Source organism: Bufo bufo, chromosome 4 (genome assembly GCF_905171765.1).
Source record: "Bufo bufo chromosome 4, aBufBuf1.1, whole genome shotgun sequence".
Taxonomy (NCBI): domain Eukaryota; kingdom Metazoa; phylum Chordata; class Amphibia; order Anura; family Bufonidae; genus Bufo; species Bufo bufo.
This window is the reverse complement of record NC_053392.1, coordinates 511,006,266-511,030,671: the sequence shown is the minus strand read 5'-3', so window position 1 is coordinate 511,030,671 and position 24,406 is coordinate 511,006,266. Positions and strand designations below refer to the sequence as shown.

The 24,406-nt window shown below is 41.8% G+C and overlaps 1 protein-coding gene across 2 annotated transcripts in view; it reads right to left on the bottom strand.

Moving 5' to 3' along the window:
* The window catches only part of SLC24A3 (solute carrier family 24 member 3), a 410,823-nt gene that overhangs the window by 317,176 nt on the left and 69,241 nt on the right, over positions 1 to 24,406 (bottom strand). For both annotated transcript variants that reach the window (XM_040429686.1, XM_040429687.1), the window contains exon 2: positions 20,753 to 20,902. In XM_040429686.1, coding sequence (XP_040285620.1) covers positions 20,753 to 20,902 — 150 coding nt within the window. The remainder of the gene's footprint in view (positions 1 to 20,752; positions 20,903 to 24,406) is intronic.

Here is a 24,406-nt window from a genome sequence, read left to right as displayed (position 1 = left end):
TGCTGTTGCCATGATGATCACATGACCTATTTCGGCATCAGAACCATGGGAATTTTATGCAATTGGACAATTCATTCAGTTTTTAAGACTACATATATATTGTGACAAAACACATATCCTCAATGTTAAAGGGAACCTGTCACCTTGAAAGTGTAGTGCAATCTATCAGCAACAGAGCAGGAGGAGCTGAGCAGATTGATACATAGCTTTATTGGAAAATATTCTGCATTACATGTAATTTATACATTTACATATTGTCTACTTCTGTACTTAGGGATCCTATTCTTTGATTCATAGCTATATCTGTATAGTCACCTATGAGAAGTCTGTGAGTCACTGAGAAGGTCCACCCACTGGACTACTAAGCCTCCTAAACCAGGACAAAACCCCATTTTCACCCCTCCGGCCCCTCTAACATGAGCATCGGAGCATTTAATTCTCTGATGCTCTCCTTTGCCCTGCGCTGGATTGAGCAGGGCAAGGGCTTGATCATTTATATTTTCACATTGTTAGGCAGAGGCTTCTTCCTAGCAGTGTTGCTGGTGACGTCACCGGCACTGATGGGCGGGCTTTAGCACTGCCCTAGCCGTTTTACAGGCAAGGGAAGAGCTAAAGCCCGCCCATCAGTGTCGGTTGACGTCAGCGCGCTCACTGCTGGGCGGAAGCCTTCACTAAGCAGTCCCTATGGAGAGTCCAGGACGTCACTGGATCTCCATAATCCCTGCAAGATTCAACGCAGGGCAAAGGAGACCATTGGAGCATGAAATTATGAGTACAGGGGCCTTGTGTTCTCCCTTTTGCCACCCAATTCAACTCCACAGGACTGCCAGAGACAGCCAAGTACAGTGATTGGCGAGGTCCCTACCAATCAAACACTTATCCCCTATGCTGTGTATAGTGGATACATGCTTGTAATGGAAAGAACTCTTTTAGTACCAAACTAGGCTGCATTCTTAAAGGGTTAAAAAAATCTAATATATTGTGTTTATCCATCCATACAACAGATTGAGACAATAGCTAATACACGGGACAGGATTTCTAAAGAAATTTTGTCTGTTATTGTATTTTCAGACACTAAAGAAGTGCAACACTAGGGCTGCAACACTTACTACTGCGCAGCCTAGTATCAGAGAACATGGTGCGTGCTGCTCTCATCATGCGCCATGTTCTCCTCAGCAGCACAGTGGCGAAGGAAACAGTCTCTCCCTCCCTCTCCACTGTGCTGCTGCCACCAATGAGAAGAGAGGTGCTGTGGCCACTGTGCCACCAATGAAGATAACTAACCTTTTAATACAAATATGCTGCACCTGAGGGGTTAACTGCCGCGGATCGCAGCGCCTTGTCATAGAGGCCGGGTGATTCTGCTGCCGGCACCCGTTGCCTATATTTGACGCCCCCCCCCAACCCCAGTATTATAAACATTGGTGGCGCAGTGCGCACACCCCAACCCCCCCCCAGTATTAAAGTCATTAGTGGCAGTGGCCACAGGGTCTTCATTGGTGGTGCATTGGCAGTTCCGATAAGAGCCCCAGCAGTGTAATCCTGGGGCTCCGATCGGTTACCATGGCAGCCAAGACGCTGCTGAAGCCTTCCATGACTGCCATGGTAATCTCCCTGCTGCTGTGTGCGCAAAGCACAGAGCAGCAGGGACAATGTAAAGTTGTAGTCACCCTAATAGATCTCTATTAGCGTGAATAGGACAAGGGATTGAAAGATCCCAGTTCTAGCCCCTAAGAGGGCTAATAGTTATTAAATAAAAAGTAAAAAACAAACAAACACCAAAGTATTAAGTTTAAATCCCTCCTTTCCCAATTTTACATACAAAATATATAAACAATAAATAAATAAACACATTACATATCGCCACGTCTGAAAAGTCCAAACTATTAAAATATTAAAAAAATATCTCCTATGCGGTGAACGCCGTAACAGAAAAAAAACGCGTGATTTGCCATTTTTAAGTTACCTTGTCCGCCCCAAAAATAGGATAGGACTTTTATCGAATGGTATTGAGTATTGCAATACTTTTTTATGGTATGGAAATCGAATCAAAATTTTGGTATCGTGACAACCCTACTTGGATCCACATGAAGGTTGGCAGAGTGTCTTCCGGGTGCATGGGGTTAGCATGCATTGTGCTAATGACTATGATCATTTTAAGCTGATAACACAGCAACCAGCAAAGCAATTTGCTGTAGAGATAAGGAAAAAATAATTTAAAATAACCCAATGGATTCCAAAACTAATAGGGTGTGAGGTAAGATGGATGAAATCACAACATTAGCTCTGGCATTACATGGATAATTCTCCCTTTAGGCCCTTTCATTATGAACTCGTATGTTGTTTTCAAAGTCTGAGGCTTGCCATATATATTAGAGGAAAGTGTAATTACAGTTCCAGAAATGTACAACTGATCTGACCACAGAGATACAGAAAAACATCGTACATACTGACATGACCATTGTGGCCAGTGATCAGCTGGAGTGGTCACAAGCTGGTACAGCACATCAATTCTCCAAGGTAAACACAGACCAGTAGGTGGATGACAGGACTAGCAGCAATTGAGCAAGATCACATATGAAGCCGCCATTTGTGTTTTTTCTTTTAAGCTCTGGAAGCATCTATAAAGTGACACTGGTGGGTACCATTTTTTTTAAGATTCAATTTATAAAGTAAATACTAGAGAGGAATTTCATAATGGAAGTGGACACTACTATGCAGGAGGCCCGGGAAGTGGTGAGTGAAGCGCTGCTAGCGCTGGCCATATTCACTCCTCCCTGGTCTTCTTCAGGCTTGAAACATCAGGACATAGTGTACGCACTATGACCATGGGCAGTGCGGGCCTGAAGAAGACCAGGGAATGGTGACTGCAGCCCGCCGTCCGGAGAGGTAAATCTATTTAGTTATTTTTCTTCTGATCTGTGGTCTGATATTGGGGGTCTGGTATGGGGATCTGATCTGAAGTCTGATGAAAATTGGGGGGGGGGGGGTCTTATTTGGGTGTCTGATGAAAAATATTTTTTTATAAATTTTTCTCCTCAAAAATTTTGGTGCATCATAATCTGGTGTGTCTTATAAAGCATAAAAAAAGATGGTAATTATTTCACTCTCTAGGTCCTTAAAAGCTATGTACACCTTTGGAGTACATTTTTTTATGATTGCATTTAACTTATTTTTGGCAAAAAATCATATTTTCAATTTGCCTTTATTGAAAATATTGAGCTGTTCAGTCACAAAGGGTTAAGTGTTTTTCTAACTGTGTGACTGTACTTTCACTTTGGGCCAGTCATCTAATAGGCCTTATCTCTAAACTACTAAGAGGTCACTTATTAAAGCCACATTCTTATCAGTAAGATAAGAACTGAGCTATAATAGTTGTGTTTATAATGTGAGAGATCAGAGAAAAGAAGTTCATCTGCTCCTTAAAATGACGGAAAAGAAAAAAAATCCACCGGCAGCTAGTAGAGCATGTCTGCTCTGTACAGAAAAAAAGGTTCCACATTATTAATAAAGACCAATTAAATTTTTTTTTTAGCTCAAAATAAGTATAATGCAATAATAAAAAAAATTGCCCCCCCCCAAAGGTGTACATAGCCTTTAAACTCAGAAATATCAAATAACTGCATGTTACTGGGCTGTACAGAATTTTTCAAAATATCCCTCTCTCATCAATCAATACTCTGCAGACTTCCTTCTTTTTTACCTCCTGTATTCGTCTGAGCATAATACAGGAAAGTTTGGGAGCTCCATTTTATCTGTTTCTCCTGAATTTGGACCATAAAGCAGACCTAAAGAGGAGCAGATAATGCTCAGTATGATCAGTATTATGTGCAGGAGGCGGGCATAGCAGGAAGTCAGTGGGGGGCAGCTTCAGCCAATAGCTGAGGAACAGGAAATGACTTTAGAGAATTGAATGTTGTTATGGCAACAGTGAAAACAATCACTGGTCTTAGTGACCATATACTTCTAGCCTTGTAGAAGAACACAAGAACCATAGCTTCGGTGCTGGAAATGGCAGGGAAGAAAAAGGTGAAAATTGGCTGATTATTTATTTTTAGACATTCGGTGGCATCTTAGAAATTATAACTTGGACAACCCTTTTAAGAATCTAAAGTAAACTGATCAACTTTGTAGCTTGCATTTGAAGGACCAGAGTAAAAGAAATAATATATCACCCTACTAGTTTATTTCACTAAGCAAAATGACATAAAAAGAAAAAAGAAAAGAAAGAATTATGTAGTCCCAATCACATAACACATGTAGGATGATAGAATGTGGTGTACTTGAAAATAGCACAAAGATGTCAAATTACACCATGATCTAAATAATTGTAAATGACCCACAATAAACCATTGCCAAAACTGCCATTAAAAATATATACAATGATTTCTTACTGTGGCTGGCAGTAAGTAACTTTAAACCACTAATCATTCAAATGTCAAAATGGCTATCAACATCCTGGCACCATGTTAAAAGACTGAGGCTGGAAGATATCCATCACATATAATAAAGAATTCAGAAGTGTTTTGGCAAGAGGGCCACAAATGGAAAGAGAACATATTATGATTTCAATAGATGTCCTGTTATACATATTGTTTTTTTGGAAACCTTCAGGGCACATGCTGGCTTTCAAACAATAGCTGGCCAATGCCAAAAACACCAAAAAACATACTTTGTCTGACAAAGTGCTGGTCTGTCTTCAGACATAGTTTTATCTGGATTTGGTCTGTGTGGTAAGATGAATGAACTTCTGTGCCCTAGTTTGAGTATTTCATAAGTAAATTTATAGTGTACTTACCGCTAACTGGAAACCATTAAGAAGACATTTAGTGACTGCTGATTGATGATGGGGACAATTAAAGAATTTGTCGTAGAATTACTGTCATCAACTCCAAGCTTTGCATTTTCATATTTTGATTTTATATATGAATATTCTTAAATAATTGGTTTAAATGTATTTTTTATATGCTAAAATGAATTGTAATTATAATACGGCCTATGGTTTTATATTTCTAAAATGATGATGAACCTCTCCTAGGAAGCAGGGCTGTCCAGAAAAAATAGAACTGCCATGGCTATACTTTAATATTTGAAAAGTTACATAACGAAGCAGCGGAGCTGTCTATTTTGTGTAATATTGGTGGATATGATTTTCCGAATAGGGACTGTGATAAGGTTTTGCAGAAGTGAATGTGCTGGTTGCAAACAAGTTTAGACAGTTTCCATGAAAGATTTATTTTTGTTTATATTGCTCTTTGAGCTGATCACCGCTCTAGAAGACTATTTTCTCCACAATTTTGTGCTATAGTCTTAAAGAAGTTTCACTGTATTTAATAAAGACAACTTTTATGTTGATAGACTTATTCTAGATACACCAGCTCAGCTTTAAAATGTGGCCTCGAACCTATATTTATAGTAGACCTGACCCCAAATAATTTGCCCTGTCATAAAAACGAATCTATGTGAATCATATATCTTTAAATACCATTTATTACCACTATATAAAGGCCTAAGAATAGTACCAGATGACCACCTATTACATAGTGTCTGAATAATACTGCCATACTGTTATCAAATAAAACCCACTATACAATTACCACCACACAATACAGTATAGTGGTAGATATCAGTTCTACACAGGCATTTCTCCTGCCTCGGATCAAAGTCCGAGGCAGGAGAAAAAGATAATCCTTTTCTTAAGAAACTTAATTCTGATTCTGAGAGTATATAACTCGAGAGATTTAAAACCTCCTCTTCTACTTTTGCTTCGGTCCTGCCCTCTTCGGATATCTGGGGCCCTCTTCCATGTTTGTGGCCTGCTCTCCGGAATCGTTTTTTTTTAGCTTTTTCTACACCGCTCATTTTGTACCGCAGATACCTCCTAGGATACTTCTTTTATATCTTTATTTTTCCCATAATTACTGTTTCTGCCCCTCTCATTATGTTTCATAACAGTTTTTTGCTTTTGTGTTTTGGGGACTGTCCTAGGGGAATGATCTCCCTCTTGGGTAGAGGCAGACGAATCAGAGGATCCCTCAGCACTTGTTAAGCTGACCCTGTGTTGGGAGTATTTTCTGCGTCTCTTGCCTTTTAAAATAGATTTGGGTGTGCCCCAAGATTTTTGTTTCTACGTATACAGTCTGTTTAAAGGGGTTCTCCGGGAATTAAGAAAATTAAAATACGTAAATATTACTTTATTATAAATATATTCCCAAATACCTTTCATTATTTTTAATGGCTCGTTTTGTCTGGGGAGCAATCATCAGGGGAAACAAAATGACAACCATCCTACTCGTACACACAAAACCTGTCCTAATCACATAGCAGGACACAGCCACATCCCCACCTCCTCTCTGTACTTTATGTCTCCTCATGAACTCCTTCCTACAGAAATTCAGCTGAAGATCATATTAAACTGTATTCAGGATCATAATCCCTGACAAGTAGAGCACAGAGGAGGATGAGGCAGCTCTTTAGCTCAGAGTTCTGAAGTAACTTGTCCTGCTATGTGATTAGGACAGGTTTTGTGTGTACTAATAGGACGGCGGCCATTTTATTTCTCCTAATGATTGCTCCCCAGACAAAACGAGCCATTATAACTAATGAAAGATATATTTATAATAAAGTATTTTCATTTTTTTTAATTCCCAGAGAACGCCTTTAAAGGGTTTCTGTCACCCCATTAAACCGTTTTTTTTTCTTTTTCTTTACTAATATTCCCTATAGTGCGATCTCATGATACATAAGCAAATTAATCATTTTGGTTCAGTAGAATTTGCTAAAAATCGATTTTTAAAATATGCTAATTACCTTGCTACCAGCAAGTAGGGCGGCTACTTGCTGGTAGCAGCCGCATCCTCCGATGGTAATGACGCCCCCTCGGCATGCTGATTGACAGGGCCAGGGAAGGGAATCGTTCTCTGCTGGCGCTGTTAGAATTTGAAATCTCGCGCCTGCGCCGTACCTGTCTTCAATCGGCGCAGGCGCACTGAGAGGCGGCCGCTCGCTCGACCGCTCCATCCTCAATGCGCCTGCGTCGATGACGTCATCAAGTACACCCGGAAGAGATTTATTATTAATAATCGTTGGTGGTATAGTGTTAATAACTGTCATTTTTATAAAATTATTTATTCCCATTTCGTTGGTGGTTTTTGTGGCAGCATGCTTATTATGAACATACTTACCTGATTCGAGCATCCAGCGACGTCACCAGACTCTCCGCCTCCTTCCAGCGATGCCGGCGTCTTCTCTTCCGGGTGTACTTGATGACGTCATCGACGCAGGCGCATTGAGGATGGAGCGGTCGAGCGAGCGGCCGCCTCTCAGTGCGCCTGCGCCGATTGAAGACAGGTACGGCGCAGGCGCGAGATTTCAAATTCAAACAGCGCCAGCAGAGAACGATTCCCTTCCCTGGCCCTGTCAATCAGCATGCCGAGGGGGCGTCATTACCATCGGAGGATGCGGCTGCTACCAGCAAGTAGCCGCCCTACTTGCTGGTAGCAAGGTAATTAGCATATTTTAAAAATCGATTTTTAGCAAATTCTACTGAACCAAAATGATTAATTTGCTTATGTATCATGAGATCGCACTATAGGGATTATTAGTAAAGAAAAAAAGAAAAAAACAGTTTAATGGGGTGACAGAAACCCTTTAAAGAATAGTCCTGCACACCCCTTTTAAATTTCGTCTCTTTGATATTAATTATTTCATTTTCCAAGGCAATAATTCTCTCTTTTAGATCTTTATCTGATGCCACAAACTCGTCCTTTTCATTAAAGGGTAGCAGGGTATTTTGCATCGCTATGATTTTTTCCACGAGTAACTTTCAACAGTGCTTCTTCCTGCCATACAATAAAGCTGAATAGTTTTACTGAGCATTCAGACAATGCGGCATTCCATATTTCCATAAAGAACAACGAATAATTAAATGTTTTTTTCAGTCGTAGCCCCCTGGGGATCATCGATTTGTCCAGATAAGATCTGAACGTCTTGGCATCCCACCAGGTGCACATTTCCTTGGATAACAAAGACTCAAGTTCCCGCATTAACAATTTCATGTCAGGAGTGTCACAAGTTCTATTGGCTGCAGTTGATACATCAAAAATAATAGCTGCTTTATTCAATCTTACTCTACAGTCCATAACATCATCAAAGCACATTGCTCTCGGCATGCCTCCTGACAAATCTGGTTCAGCCATTATGCGACCAACGCTTTAATATATAGAGTTGGTCGGTGGAGAGCAACTAAATAATTGTCACAAAATATAAGATAATCCCTTTTCTTATATTTTGTACTCTGCTGTTGTTAAATCATATTTCCATATGGTTAGTCATAAAAAGGTGTTCCTCAGTGAGCCCTATACATTTATTAAAGTTTTTTTTTTTAGCACTACAAGATAGGTTGCCTGCCTACCCTTAGGATAGGCCATCAATATCAGATCAGCTGACTGAAGGTGTGACAGGTACCAGGTCCTCTTCATTGTTTACCAGACAAACCTCAATACTTGTAATAGTGGTAGTGCCGGGTATCGTGGCTCAGTGCAGCTCGGTCCCCGCCAATCTGCTACTGATATGTCTATCCTATGGATAGGCCATCAATTCTGCAAAACTGTAGAACCCGTTGTAATGTATTTAATAACAGTGAGCCTTTCTATTATTCTATACCTGTTTTCTGCCTAACGGATGCTTTGTTTGAAATGAATAGATACGCTAAAATAGGGGTGGGGAACCTCCAGCCCGTGGGCCAGGATAATTTCCTATAGCCCCTCAGCTCTCTGCCACTCTGCTAGAGCATACAGTCTGAATGCTAATGACTGCTTCCATGACCACTGTCACCTTCTACTCACCTTCTCTGGTCTTCTTCAGGGCCCCGCTCTGTGTCCTGACACATATAGAATGGCAGGAAGAAGGGAGGGTAAGTGAATCTGCCGAGTGGCAGTGTCGTCCAGAGCTGGAGAGGTAAGTTTATTTATTTATTTTTTAAACATCTGACCTGAGGTCTGATTGGGGGTCCGATCTGCAGACAGTGCAGGCTGGGGGGGGGGGGGGGGAAGGTGTCTTATTGGAGGCTGGGGGCTGTTCTGAGGCTGATCGAGGTTGGGGGGTCTGATGGGGGTTGATTTGAGGCTGATCGAGGCTGGGGGGTCTGGTGGGGTCTGATTTGAGGCTAATGGAGGCTGTGGGGTCTGATGGAGGGTCTGATCTGAGGCTGGGGGTCTGATCTGAGGCTGATGGAGGTGGAGGGGCTGATTTGAGGCTGAGAAAAGAACAGGAGGCAGAGACAGTTGTGAAGGCAGGGAGAGTGGAAGCTGGGTGAAATAATAAATAAAGAAATAAAGAACTAAACATATAATATTCTCCACTTACAGTGCAGGCGCCATTTTGAACTGTAAGCATACAGGGCTCTGTATTTTTTTTTATTGAAGCAAAATTTCTGTAACTTACCCCTAAGTCAATTATATGTTTGACCAAATATAGCTGTCATATTTTTAAGTTGAGAATTTTGTGTGGCCCCCGAACGATGTTACAAATATTCAAATGGCATTCAGCAGCAAAAAGGTTCCCCTCCGCTGCTCTAAAAGAATGGTCACAAATTATGAAAACAGGTAAATTAGAAAATTTAAATTCTCACACAGCCTTGTAATATCATTTACAATGACATTTTATGATTTGGCAGTGCAAATTTACATTGCGAGATTGGATTTATATAGTATTTAGCAGCAAACCAACCAAGTGACTGGCCCGTTCTTGACAAGAGATGCATCAAAATACAATATATTACCTGTACATTAAATGAAACATATTAAAAGGGCATCTATCAGCAGATTTGTACCTATGGAGCTGGCTGACCTGTTGCATATGCACTTGGCAGCTGAAGGCTCGGTTTTCTCTGCAACGTCCACACCCTCTGTCCTTTGATTGACAGGCAGTTTAAATGTCATCAAGCCTGGCCCAGTCAATCAAAGGCTAGTTGCACACTAGTGACGGCGATCCAGCAGGCTGTTACAGCAGGGAACAGCCTGCCAGATCTCTGCGCATTCTGGCATTGCTGGAAGTTTGTAGCTAGCAGAGATTTTCTTCCGGCCGATTCTCAGCGTATTTGCTAGAATGCGGCCGGATCTTCGCCCGTCCCCATTATAGTGAAGAGATGAGTAGAGATCGCCGCCGCTAGTGTGCAACTAGCCTTTTATTGACAGGGCCAGGCTTGTTGACATTCACACTGCCTAGCCACTAGTGTGCAACTAGCCATAGTGGAGAGGGTGTGGCAGTTGACGAGAGCTGAGCCTCTAGGGGTAACGGCAATGCCTCCGTTGCTCCTAGAGGCTCATTTGCATATATTAAAACATGATTTTTCTCATCAATGTGGCACATATGAAGATGGGACCAACACAGATGCCCTCAGCTGCCAAGCGCACATGTAACAGGTCAGCCAGGTCATAGGTACAAATCTGCTGACACATTCCCTTTAATGCAGGTACATCAGCTTATAATTATACCCGTGTCACCAATTAATCTGCCAGTTCTAGCCGAGCCTCACATATACATGCTAATTGAAGCAAATAAGCAGGTACAGGTAGGTGCGGCGTGGCAATTGGCGGTAAGCTGCATGCAGAACATGCTGCCAGGTCACATGGTATACTCGCAGTTTTATATACCATAATTACTTCTACCACCGCAACAGTTATGTCTTCTGGTTTTCACCTGACCAGAACTTCTATATCATATATTCTGCCATCAACCTGACTCGAGCAGTGCTATCATGTCTCCTGCCACCCACTTAACCAGATCTGTTCTATCATTTCTCCTAGTGCCCACCAGACCAGATCAGTTTCATCACGTCTGCGATCGCCCACCAGACCTGTTTATTCATGACCTCTGCCCATATGACTAGTTGTATTTTATCTCCACAGATATCTCCGTGGGTGTAGGTGAAGGTTTGTGAGCTGTACAGTATGTGTCTATATATAATGATAGTAAGAGTAGCAGACTACAATACATTTGGTTTTATTGATGTCTTTTATTATGTAATATCAGGAAGTAAGCCAATGCCGATCCTTCTACAATAAAGCCATATTAAAGGGCAGGCATTCAAGGGTAGAATTTGCATTTTTGAAAGAAAAAGCAGGAAGTTAAGTATATCCTTTACAGGGAAAAGGCATCAGTATGAAAATGAATGGAACTTTGAAACCATAACACAAGAGATGAAAAGCAGAATTACATATGGAACCCGTGAATGTCATTATAATCTACATATAAATAATCCGTTGGAAATAAAATCCTTCAAGGGAAATTCCGGCTGTGACAAGTTATCCCCTATCCACAGGATAGGGGATAACTACTAGATTGGTAGAGGTCCTACCACTCACAAGAATGGAGACCCCGTACCCCTTGATGACCCCTGGAATAAATAGAGCGACTGATGCACACTCCTATTAATCTCTATGGGAGTTCTGAAAATAGCCGAATGCTGTACTCAGCTGTCTTGCCTTATGGATTGAGTCTATGATTATACTGAATACCCTGTATTTTCTGAAAATGTTGCAGACATTTTGTATAATTTTTAACTGCTTGTACAGGTTTTCCACTCCAATCCAGTGCTGTTTTTGTATTAGGTTGATAGTAATATCACAGTAATATATTTCTGTGTTTTTCTATTGTTGGATCATTAACCAAGGGATTTGAATATCACTACATTAAGCCCTAGCCAAACGTCTTACATTCTATTAGAGCAGGCTAAAAAAAACTGTTCTGGTAGACTCTTTTGTAGGTGTCAATGTTTTACATAGTTGCCTAATTTCTAAATGGACATATTGAAATGCAGAATTTCAGCTTCAGCGGAAGGAGAAATGGGCAGGCAGTCAACTGATTGCCGCGATGGATTAAATTGATGAGACAACAACTTTATGGCGATTTTGACATACCAGACAGACAGGACAGGATGGTGCATTGGTGATGTCCCTAAAATTTCGTAAAATTCTTGACTCTGTCAACTGCTTGACTCCAGTACTCACTCATAGGTTTTGCAACTACTATTTTTTCAACTGAGTTATAGAAATCAACATCCATGGCTGGGCAGCCCCAAGCAGTATGGAGCTTTCCTTCATGACATTGGTAAATCTCCTATCTCCTAGATCCCAACACATACAACCTTGTTACCAATATGGCAAAATGCATAAAATAAAAACATCACATTTAAATAGACAAACTTTCAAAATAAACTCAATTTTTGTGCCTGTAAAAATCTGAGAGCAGTAGGGCAGGCCTGTATTTTCTAGTAGGCCACAAGTTGTGGATGTTATCTGCACATGCCTTTACACATCAGTGCCTTGGTCACTGATTGTCCGGCAGTGGTAATGCATGGTGAGTTTGGACGTCACATTTCTGGGCAGTCAGCAACTGAAAGCGGTAGGGACAAAAATGTGCTGCAGTAACCAGGAAAATCCGAGCAGGTAAGTGTTTTTTTTTTTTTACTTATATACCATGTCTGGTCATCCCCACTTTTTATCAGGGTGCAGACAACCCCTTTAAATCTAATATATGATGTATAACAGGGCTCTAATACACTTTGGCTATATAGACCTGGCTGTATTGAAGATTCATGTTGTATAGATCAAAAAAAATAATGAGTGCCTACAATTTCATATGGTGGCAAATGTACCTCTGCTTGACTATAGTTTTATTTGGTAGCACATGAAGGTTTCATATGGAATCCAGCATTGTATACCAAATTATGGAGGTATTCTCCTCTTGAAACATTACCTAATACAAGTACCATATACAGTAGTAGCACGCAGAGTGCATAGATCTCACATTGGCTCACATTGGCTGAATAGGGTCTGTGCACAAAGCCTTGATATTTGCATAGGCCCTTAGATTAGAGCTACACACAGAATTTGTGGTGTTACACTTTCAATTAGTGTCACGGTCTTTGTTGTTCACCGTGACACATGATGGTTGACGCCTTGTTGTCGCAGAATGTATGGGCTTTGGTGCTGGAGGGATTAACTTCCTGGCTGGGTGTGGCCACTAGGGTTTTATTACCTGTGTCTTCCAGGCTGGAGTCAGTTGTACTCCAGCCTTTGTCGGTGCTGGAGCTTTGCTCCTGTCCTGGGTGTTTTATCTGCCCAGTCCTTGAGGGCCACTTAGTAGGACATCGATGTCTTCCCAATGTCATCTATTTCTTCCCATTTGTCTACCTTCCCTTCACTATCCTTGCATATGTTTGGTGATGTTTATGTATGGGTGGTTGTTGTCTTGTCTAGTGGCTGTTACATGTCTGGTCTGTTGGTGTCTTTAGTCCAGCATGTTTGCTAGACATGTTCCCTGTGTGTTGTTTCTCCAGAAGGGGGTCTCAGGGTTCCCAGGAGGAGGAACCAAAAGCCTGTATGCAGCGCTGCCTGGAGCTGCCGTGCATCTTGCTGCATGGGGATCCAGGCAATAACTGGTGTGCTGGATAACTATGTGTGTTGTTAGTACGGTATCCTGTTTGGTGTGTGGGCTCCAGTACTTATTCACGGGTTCCAGTCGAGGTGGCAGTGACAGGTAAGTGTGTTGTTCTGTGTTCTTACCTGCCGATCCAGTTACTGTATATGGTCTCCACTTTTTCCTTGCAGATAGTCCGGTGGAGACTCCTGTTCATCCGTGTCTAGGATGAACAGGTCGTCTCTGCCCTTTCTTTATTTGAGGGATTTTCAGGGCGACTCAGGGTCCTAGTTTTCCTGGGTATGAGCCGTCCTACCATCCAGAGCCGATCATATGGTGAGAAGTAAGGGCGAGGATTAGGGAAGCATTAGGAGTTGACCTGTTCCCTTTTTCTGGTGTCCAGGCCTAGCTGCTTCCTTGTTTTCCCTTATTATACGGTGGGGAGTTTCCCCCCACTCCCGACCGTGACAATTAGGTCTGGGGCACATCATGTCTTTCTTATTGTTTTTTCCTTTATAAAATATTAGGCAAAGGCTACATTAAAACATTACTAAATATCTTATATATTTTATAATTACTATTTGTAACTTTTATGTATACATGTAAGAATTGCAGATCCAACTTTAATGAATCAACAAGACGCAATGGCAATTTACTACACTGGCCAGGCCTGAATCCAAGCAAACATAACGTTCAACTACCCAAAGTTTTTTTTTAGGGACTATTGAGATCACATCTAGATTATGCTGAATACCCAAAAGCTGCATAAAAACGTATCTCTCAGAGGATCCATTAGTTTCAATCTGGTAAACCAAGTCCAAACATTAAGCTTAAGAGTCAGGGGAGTAGCTAAAGACTCATGGGCCCTGGTTCAAGAGTTCAGCTTGGGCCAGGGGCAGGGAAGCACATAGCCTTCATGCAGCCTGAGGCAAAAATTTGAACAGCATCCCCCCATGCCAAATTCTTGACCTAACCCCTTCCCTCCAGCCAGAGGTGTAACTTGACAGCATGCACTTTCTATAATACCAGTGTCTTCTTAAGAGGCACATTGGTCTTTGGGCCCTCTCAAGCTCCTGGGCCCGGTAGTGACTGCTATCTCTGCACCCCTTAAAGCTACTGCCTTGTTTAGAGCCCCTTTGACCTGCTTTCTGTTTGCATATGTGTACCTCTTTTTGTGGGACACAACGGTGTGGGGGCCTAGCTGCAGAAATTGGGATTGCCAATGGTAATAGAGGAATATTGTACTTAGAGATGAGAAAACTTCTTGAAATTCGTTTTGGGTATGATTCTAACAAATTGGTCAGCAGATTTGATCTGATCTGTAAAGACTCGTCCAGGTAGAATCGCTATAGATTTGGATTTAGTTAGCATCCAGATTTTTGGGAAATTCCAGATAAATTTGATTAGTTTAGAATCGATTGTCTTGTCTCTAATTGTAATATAGGCATTAGGCCTCATGCATACAACTGCATCTGTTTTTGCAGTCTGCAAATTGCAGTGCTGCAAAACGGATACCGGCCTCGTGCATTCCACAATTTCTCATTCCACACATGCTACCCTTAAAAATGTTAAAAATTACATTTTTATTTGCAGGACAGGAAATATGGAAAAAGACAGCACATAGTGTGCTGTCTGCATTTTTTGCAGTCACATTGAAATGAATAGGTTTGCATCCGATCAGCAAAAAATGGAGCTCGGATGCAGACCAAAATTACTGCGTGCACATAATCGTTTCCGTTTAACGGTCCTCAAATTGCACATTCGTAAAATAAGGATGTGGTCCGGGTCACATCCTCATTTTTTGTGGACCCATTAACTTTAATGTGTCCATGGTCCGTAGTATGCAGACAAGTCCAGGAAATGATTGATCTTGTTGAAATATGGACATATGGATTCCGAAAGCACATGGATGATCCATGCGCTTTCTGTGTCCGTTTGTTCGTTCCACAAAAATATAGACTATGTCAAATTAAATTTGGACAGCACACGGAATGCATTCATCTTTTGCAGATCAACAATTTGCAGACCACAAATCGGATACGAAGATAGCTTCTACCCATAATACAGAAAAGGAAATAGATAGCTTTAACTACAAACTGTATAGTCAGAATAAGACATCTCATCAACAAATGCAGGATCCTTCAACTTCCATGTAGACAATGTGGTTTGTATAAAATAAATAGGAATTTTTGGTTAAAAAAAAAATCTGGCAAAATGAGTGAAGTAAAGGATGACATGTAAATGAACCGTCATACATATTAGTCAAGTCAAAGTTCATGCACATATATTTTGGCCAGTTTATCAATTCCAATGAAGTTTTACTGGCATTTGTTCTGTGGTTTGCAGCCAATGTTCAGGAAAGCTAAACCATCTATAGCACATTCCATACAGTCTTACAGCCTATATTTGTCTTCTGCCCAGAACATATTTTCACATTTTTATGCAAACCAGCTTCACTCAGCTGGTTCCTATTATTCTATATAATAGAATTTGCTCATATCCTGAGTTATTTCTTTTATATTTTGCAAGAGATCAGAAGATAGAACAAGCAAAATCGAAGCCAAGCAGTTTCCAATATACAACCTTGTCGCTTTTGTGATCAATCATCACATTTTCTTTATTTATAACAAGTATGGAGAATTAGCCTACAAATAAGACTATAGAAAATGTAGTATAATTCATAGCTAGGACTGATGGCTAGAATATATAGAACAGATAAATTGTACAAAATCAAAGTTCTTTTTTTCAAAATAAGAAGGGTAACACTTAAAATATATAAGATTCAGTACTTGGTATTTAAATGAAAACGTTAGTCTTTGGTCTTACAATATTAATGGACACCAACAATTAATATTATAAAACAGTGCCATTATATCCTCTTGTACCTTCCCATAAAGTAAACGCTAAATTTGAAAATAGCTAAATAATGAAAAACTAGCATAGTACCAGTACGCCAAGTTCTAAATGTTCTTTATTTTGTCCATACTGGGGTAAATACCGTAAAAAGTGAAGACCCAGCCAATATCAAACAAAACACAATAAAATGGTTACAAGTAGTGATGGACGAACATCGGTCGGGACAGTTCATGAACTCGAACGTGCATTCGCGATCAAATGTTCGCAAACCACACATTTGCGGCAGGCCCCATTGACTGTAATGGCGGGTGAACCTGTAAAACCTTCAGGTCATATTTGCAGCCACCAAATACTTAGTAGAAGTGCACAAATAGTCCCACAACATGGACAGTGACATATCCGAGGGGGATCATTGGCAAATATTCCCACAAAAAATATGTATTTTAATCAGGGGCCATTTTTAAAGGGAAACTCTCAAAAATGTGACCTGCTGGAGCCTAGAAATTTTTTATTTTAGGCCACAGGAGTACAGGCCCCAAAAATTAGGCATTCACCTGACAGAAAAGAACTTGTGATGATGTGGCTGGAGGTACATTAGGCAGTCATTGGATACAAATTTTATTGTAGGACACTGGAGTACAGGCTCCAAAAATTAGGCATTCACCTAACAGAAAAGAACTTCTGATGATGTGGCTGGAGGTACATTAGGCGGTTACTGGATAAAAATGTTACAGTAGGCCAGTACAGGCTCCAAATATTAGGCATTAACCTGACAGAAAAGGCCTTTTATGCTGCTGTATATTCTGGATCATTCTTTGTTCTGGGTAGTGGCGGATATGTGTGGTCTGGCATGAGGAAATTCAATTACACCTGGTCATCACAGGTGTTAAATTCCTCTGAGATCCATGCCTCATTCATTTTTAGAAATGTGAGGTAGTTCACACTGTCGTGAGCTAGGCAAGTGCGCTTATCAGTCAAGATCCCCCCTGCTGTGCTGAACGTCCTTTCGGACAGGACACTCAACGAGGGGCAAGCCAAGAATTCCATGGCAAATTGTGCCAGCTCTGGCCACAGGTCAAGCCTGCACACCCAGTAGTCCAGGGGTTCCTCGCTTCTCAGAGCGTCCACATCGGCCGTTAACCTGATGTAGTCGGACACCTGTCGGTGTAGGCGTTCCCTGAGGCTGGATCCGGAGGGAGGCTGTCCATGGGTTGGCTGCAAGAATGATCTCATATCCAAAGTGACCAACACATCTTCAAACTGCCCTTTTCTTGCAGGCGTGGTAGGATTGGTACCTGCACCTGTTTCGCTGTGGGTGGAAATTCCTCAGCCAGCGCCCGCAACAGCAGAATGCAGCATCTCTCGCAGCAAAGCCTGGAAACGCTGCATTCTGCCAGCCCTCTATAATGCTGGTAACATGTCCGCCATTTTGTGTTTGTACCGGGGATCTAAGTACGTTTATACGGGGTCCCTCTTCAAACACTGGAGCATGAAGGCTCTCATTTGCACTAAATTGGAACCGGTGGAGCGCCCTGGCTCCTGCTCATGGCCCAGGAGAATGTCGTCCTCAGTCTCCTCCCCCCAGCCACGGACAACACCAGGGATATCCGAAAAGTTTAAAGTCCCCCTCAAAGCCTGCTCTTCTTGCTCCTCCTCCACCTCCTCCCCCCAGCCACCATCCTCCTCTGACTCCTCTTCAGACTCCTGCTGACTTGCCTCAGATGGGGTAGCCCCCCCTGGGAATTAATTCAGCATTGCGACTTCCTCATCTTCCTGCTCCCCGATGGCTTGATCAATGACACAACGCAATGCATGCTCCAGAAAGAAGGCGTAAGGTACGATGTCACTGATGGCGCCCTGGCTGCGACTTACCAGTTTGGTAATATCATCAAATGGCTGCAAAAGTCTGCATGAAAAGAAACAAAGCTCCCAAAAACCTGTCCTGCTGCAGAGTTCATACAGGTAGTTGTTAACGGCATGTTGCTGCTGGAGCAGCCTATCAAGCATATACAAGGTGGAGTTCCAGGGAGTCATGCTGTCACAAATCAGACGTCTGACGGGCAAATGGTGTCGCCGCTGAACGTCAGCAAGGCGAGCCATGGCCGTGTAAGATCTTCTAAAACGGCCAGAGATTTTCCTGGCCTGCCGCAAGACGTCCTGGACCCCGGGGTATTTGGCAACGAATCGCTGCACAACTAAGTTCAGGACGTGTGCCATGCACGGCATATGTGTCATTTGGCCCTGTTTCCGTGCGCTCAGGAGATTGGCACCATTGTCGCACACCACTTTAACAACTGTCAAATTAAGCGGGGTTAGCCACTGATCGGCCTGTGACCGCAGAGCTGAAAGCAGTGCAGAACCGGTGTGGCCCTTGGCTTCCAGGCACAACAGCCGCAGCACAGCATGGCAACATCTCACCTGGGATGTCGAATAGGTTCTGTGGAGTTTGGGGGGTGCAGCGGAAGAGGCGGTAGCAGTGGAAAAGGAGGAGTCAGCCGAGAAGGAGATGGGGGATGGAGTAGGAGGAAGAGAAGAAGAGGCAGGCCTGCATGCAATCCTTGGCGGTATCACCAAATCCACACGGGCCACAGGTTACATGCTTGATGGCCGTCAGAAGGTTCACCCAGTGGGCAGTAAAAGTTATGTACCTTCCCTGCCCGTGTTTGCTAGACCATGTGTCTGTGATCAGATGTATCTTGGCACCGACACTGTGTGCCAGAGATATATTCACTTGCCATTGAAAGTGGCCATATAGCTCTGGGATGCCCTTCTGGGAGAAATATTTCCTTCCAGGGACCTTTCATTGCGGTGTGCCAATGGCCACAAATTTTCTAATGACCTCCAAGTATCACAAGTTTATATGGCAGTAGATGGCGGGCTAGCAGTTCCGACAAGCCAGCGGTCAGCCGTTGGGCAAGAGGGTTATCCGGCGTCATCATCTTTTTACTCTACAGATGAACGCGACAACGGCACAGTGGAAGGTGGAGTGGAGGACAAATGGGAGGAGAGAGGAGAAGGAGAAGAGGCAGGACGTGGAGCTCAATGATGGGAGGCCAGGTACCTTTTTAAAGCGGTCGTCCCTAGGTGAGTGTTGGGCTTACCGCGACTTATGCGTTGACAGCACAGGCTGCAGATGGCAACACTATTGTCAGCAGCTGACACGTTAAAAAAAGCCCGCACTGCGGAGCCATGTGCCGACGTCCTGGGAGCCCAAGATGTGACCGTGCATGGTGGAAGGCTCGCTCCAGATACATTTGCAGTCTGCTTTTTGCCTCCTGTGCCCTGTGAGCTCTGCCTGCTTCTCCTCCTTTTCTGCTGCTTCGTCTTTCCCTCTGAGCTCCCCTCCTCTTCCTCTCTTGTGGGCACCCACGTGACGTCCATCGACAAGTCAACATCATCAACTTCACCACCACTGACATTTGAGATCTCGGAGTAGGCAGCAACAGCAGGGACCTCTCTCCTTGGGCTATGGGCACTGTCGTCAGACCGCTGGGTGGCGGCCATTGCTAACTCCACTTCCTCATCCGATGTCAAGAATGGCTGCACATCGGTAAGGTCTGAGAATGGATGGGAAAATAATTCTTCTGACTCGAGTGGAGGGGCTATGGTGGTCGTAGTGCATTTGGGGGTGCACACAGCAGAGAGTGAGGAGGGTGCAGATACAGAGGATGAGGAGGGTGCAGAAGCAGAAGGGTGAGTGAGCCACCCAACCAACTCTGGTGCACCCTTTAAAGTAATCGCACAAGCCTTCTCCAACTTCCCACTTAGGCTCCGGCCTGGTGCACCTGCCTGTCATTTTCAAAAAGACCCTGTGCTTAAGTCCCTAGAGAAGAGCAGCATTTGTGGAAGCAGGTATATTGCAGCCCTCAATCAGTATTTTGTGGAAGCAGGTATATCAAACCCCTTAATCAGTATTTTGTGGAAGCAGGTATATCGCAGGCCTCAATCAATATTTGGTGGAAATAGGTATATCGAACCCCTTAATCTGTATTTTGTGGAAGCAGGTATATCACAGGCCTCAATCAATATTTGGTGGAAACAGGTATATCAAACCCCTTAATCAATATTTTTTGGAAGCAGGTATATCGCAGCCCTCAATCAGTATTTTGTGGAAGCAGGTATATCAAACCCCTTAATCAGTATTTTGTGGAAGCATGTATATCGCAGCCCTCAATTAGTATATGCAAAAGAATATGGCGCCATGTTCTGCGAATCGTGATCGCGCAAAGTTCGCTGCGAAACAACTGCCGGGCAAACCGCAAGGCCGTCTCTAGTTACAAGTACAACCAGTGTGTAAACTTAGAAACATTTTACTTCACCACAATGCCAGGTAAACACCTGAATGAAACAGCAGTTTTGACATCTTTCAAGAATAACAAATTGGTCAAAAATATAAAAGCATAAAATATTGAGAAACATAATCCAATGGGGAGATTCCTGAATTCTACAGAAAAGGAAAAGTATGGAAAACTACCTGGTTCAGTGCAGTTCTTGCGTCTGTGTTCACCTTGAATTTCGGTGAAATTTTCACCATCTGTCCAAAGCAGTCCTCGTCCATTACTATTGGTATGAACATCTAATACATTTCTCTGGTTTCTATGTAATGAGTTGTCTTCTTCAACACCTAGAACATAAACACAATGTAGACTTAATCAAAACATCCATGGAGATCACTCAGTCTAAAAACTTTTGGGGTCATTTATCAAACTGGTGAAAAGTAGAACTGGCTTAGTTGCCCATAGCAATCAATCAGATTCCACCTTTCATTTTCACAAGGAGATGTCAAAAATGAAAGGTGGAATCTGATTGGTTGCTATGGGCAACTAAGCCAGTTCCACTTTACACCAGTTTTATAAATAACCCCATTTATTGCTTATTGGTCTGTTATGTCAATTCTTATTCAGTATGACCTTACTTCTGTAATTGTTAGGAACAAAACAGACATATCATGGGTATATTATCGCTATAAATCATATTATGTATCATATCATATACAAACATACCAGATTACTGACATGAAAATAAAGCCCTCTTCACGGTCCAGGTTGACATCATCACATTTCTAACCACCTAGAACAGTAGGTTCTGGTGATCCCATGGTCATTTTCATGACTTTCAGACATTTTTCGATGTCTTTGGTCTCTGTAGACATATCCTTGTGTGGGTTAACATTACACTTTCAGCTCAACCTAGAATGGACGCTCTAATCTCATAGAAGCCCCACAGCAGTCACCCGGGCTGCCTCTATGGTTAGTACACCTTTGCATAACACTTATGGAAAAGATGCAAAAAAACAGAAGGTCCATCAGCAAGAGCTGAAGTTGTCAGATAAAGATTCCAGAAAAACAGGAAGGGAATTCATCAAAACTGGTGTAAATTAGAACTGGCTTAGTTGCCCATGAGCAACCAATCAGATTCCACTTTCATTGTTCCAAAGGATCTCTGAAAAATGAAAGGTGCAATCTGATTGGTTCCTAAGCTAGTTTTCCCTTACACCGGTTTTGATAAATCTCCCCCAGTGTCTCTTAATTTACCATTTTAAAAATATCCTCATCTTTGGGACATTTAATATTTTCATTATCTTTTATTTCAGCATTTTTCCATAGGCAGAAGGTTACATAACAAGAGACTCCAGGATAAAACACCCAGCTGATTATAAGAAGATATTTCCCTATAAATACAAATGTCTCCTCACTGTGACATTGCAGACTAAACATCTGATTCACAAGCCTTGGGACAAATGAAACATAGAAAACAATATTAAAATTGTGGGAAAGAGTTCTGATGCTCTCGAAGATAAAGCTTGATACGTTTCACGAAACCACAATGCCATTCACTGTCAACTATTACAAAAATGCTGCGTCCAGCTGTTTAACATTTTATTACAATGTGCTTGTGCAATGTCCACCACAATGATTGTGCAGTCTTGAACACAATTCAGATAGTTACCATGAATGACTACTCCTACTGTCTGGGGATGTGAGCTCATTCTAACTTCAAACAGGACAAGTGAGCTGTTCATGCAAATCTTACAGACCGTTCTACCTTGCAGTGCTTATGACTCATATTTGATCAGGACAAGTAGCATTCATGCCTAAGGCTCTTCTTCTACTAATGCTATCCAGCATCTGCAGCTTTGAAACAATTACACAGAAACAACACAGTTGCATAGAAACAAGATGGATATTTATAACTATAAATTATTTTTTTTCTGGGTGGAAGTCGCTTACTTAATTTATTCTGCATATACATACTGTATTCATAAAGTAGAAGTGTCTAAATAATGTATAAATTCTCATTCATAAAGGTCAGAGTTATGTCTGAGCAACTGGACTAGAATTTTCTCTAGAAGACCTTTTGCTAGTCATCTAACTAGTTTAAAGATATTATCATACAGATGTTATCATACTCTCCTTAAATATTCATGGTGGGGGTCCCAGGACCCTCTCTTTTTTATTCTTGAAGGAGGGGAATATAACATTGCAGTGACTGGCATTCTTACAGGTAACAATTCTTACATAGTTATTTTTCATATTTCTTATGTAGAATATTCAACAAATTTTTCCTACTGGCGCTCAAATATCTAACTTCCCTTTGCATGCTCGGAAAAGCCCACCAAAGTATCAGAAGACCCTCTGCATGGACCATAAGGGCAGCCCCACTTTAGCTAGCTTTGGAGTCATTTAGCACTGAGAGCGCAATGATAACAACAAAGTTTATGATGCCAACAGTTTGCATAGATGGGGAGGTCTCAGAAACGTTTCACCTAGTGGACCCAAAAAACCTGACCAGCGCCATGTTCCTATGTAACACCTACCATGCCTGATGAAGAGACCTAAGCTTATCTTGAAAACTTGCTATGTAACTTCACTATTTGTATTAGCCATTAAAAGCTATCATACCTGAGAAACTCTTATTTTGTCTCTCTTAACAAGAGCATAAACCTATGTCACACCTACAAACTACGACTAATATATATAGGTAGCATGGATAAAGGCAAAATTGAAGGTTGTCAGAGTAAAAAAAACGCATGGCTGCTTTAGTTCAGAAACAGTGCTAAACCTATCCACAGGAGGTGTGTGATATTGCAAATCAGCCCCATATTCTTCAATGGAGCTGAGCTGCTAAACCAAACACAAACCATAGGCAGATATTGTGTGGTTTCTAAAAGAAAGCAGACATGTTTTTCTAATACATGTACAATCCCTCTTCATAATGCGTGATAAAATAAAAATCAAGGCATTTGGCTCGTCCTTTTTGACTATGTCATAGTACTGAGACCTGCAGGTCTTGGTCATGAGACAAAATCTGACCAGGAACTTCTACTGGAAACTGACTAGTATGGGTGAATGTTCTCTGTAAAGATCTGCTTCCTTTAAATGTACAGTAATACTACAACTCCTGCACTTAACTTAAGTCTTCTATAGACATAGAACACACTCCTCAACCAGTGGCTTCCGGACACACATGTGGTTGTGACCCGTTGCTATGTAACTCTCCATAAAAGTACTAATTCATGATCAAATGTCCCGGCAATTGACTCTACTGCAGATATCATCTCCTAATCATGAAGCAGTGGATTTGGATGGTGAGATATTTGTGTCAGATTTTACACTGAAATATTTATTATAAAAATGTTAATGATTTCTTTGTTTCTACACATTTATAATTTCTCTACTCCATTTCTAAGTTGAATGTAGCTCCTGATCATCACTCAAAGTTGAATGTGGCTCACAAAGCATAAAATGCTGTGGACCTGGTTGGGAATTGGTAGCACACTGATACCACCAGTTATGAAATCTACGTTAGACAGTGATATATGAATGACTGTACTAACCGGTGAAGAGTACTAATAGAAGAATTATTTACTGATACTCCATCTTATTATTACAGTGTGTATGCTGTAGATCCAATAGTGTTGCAATATTCTATATGGGATATGTGTCATCACAGCAAGGGCAGAACTTTTTAAGATAGACCTTGACACATTTCTAACAATTACACAATTCTTTTCATTGGATACTGAAACAATGCACTTCATAGAAAACTTTCTATCTTTGCAGTAGGGTTATAGAACAGCAGCTCTTACTGTCAATCCCAACAGTACAGACTAGATCTCTACAAAAAC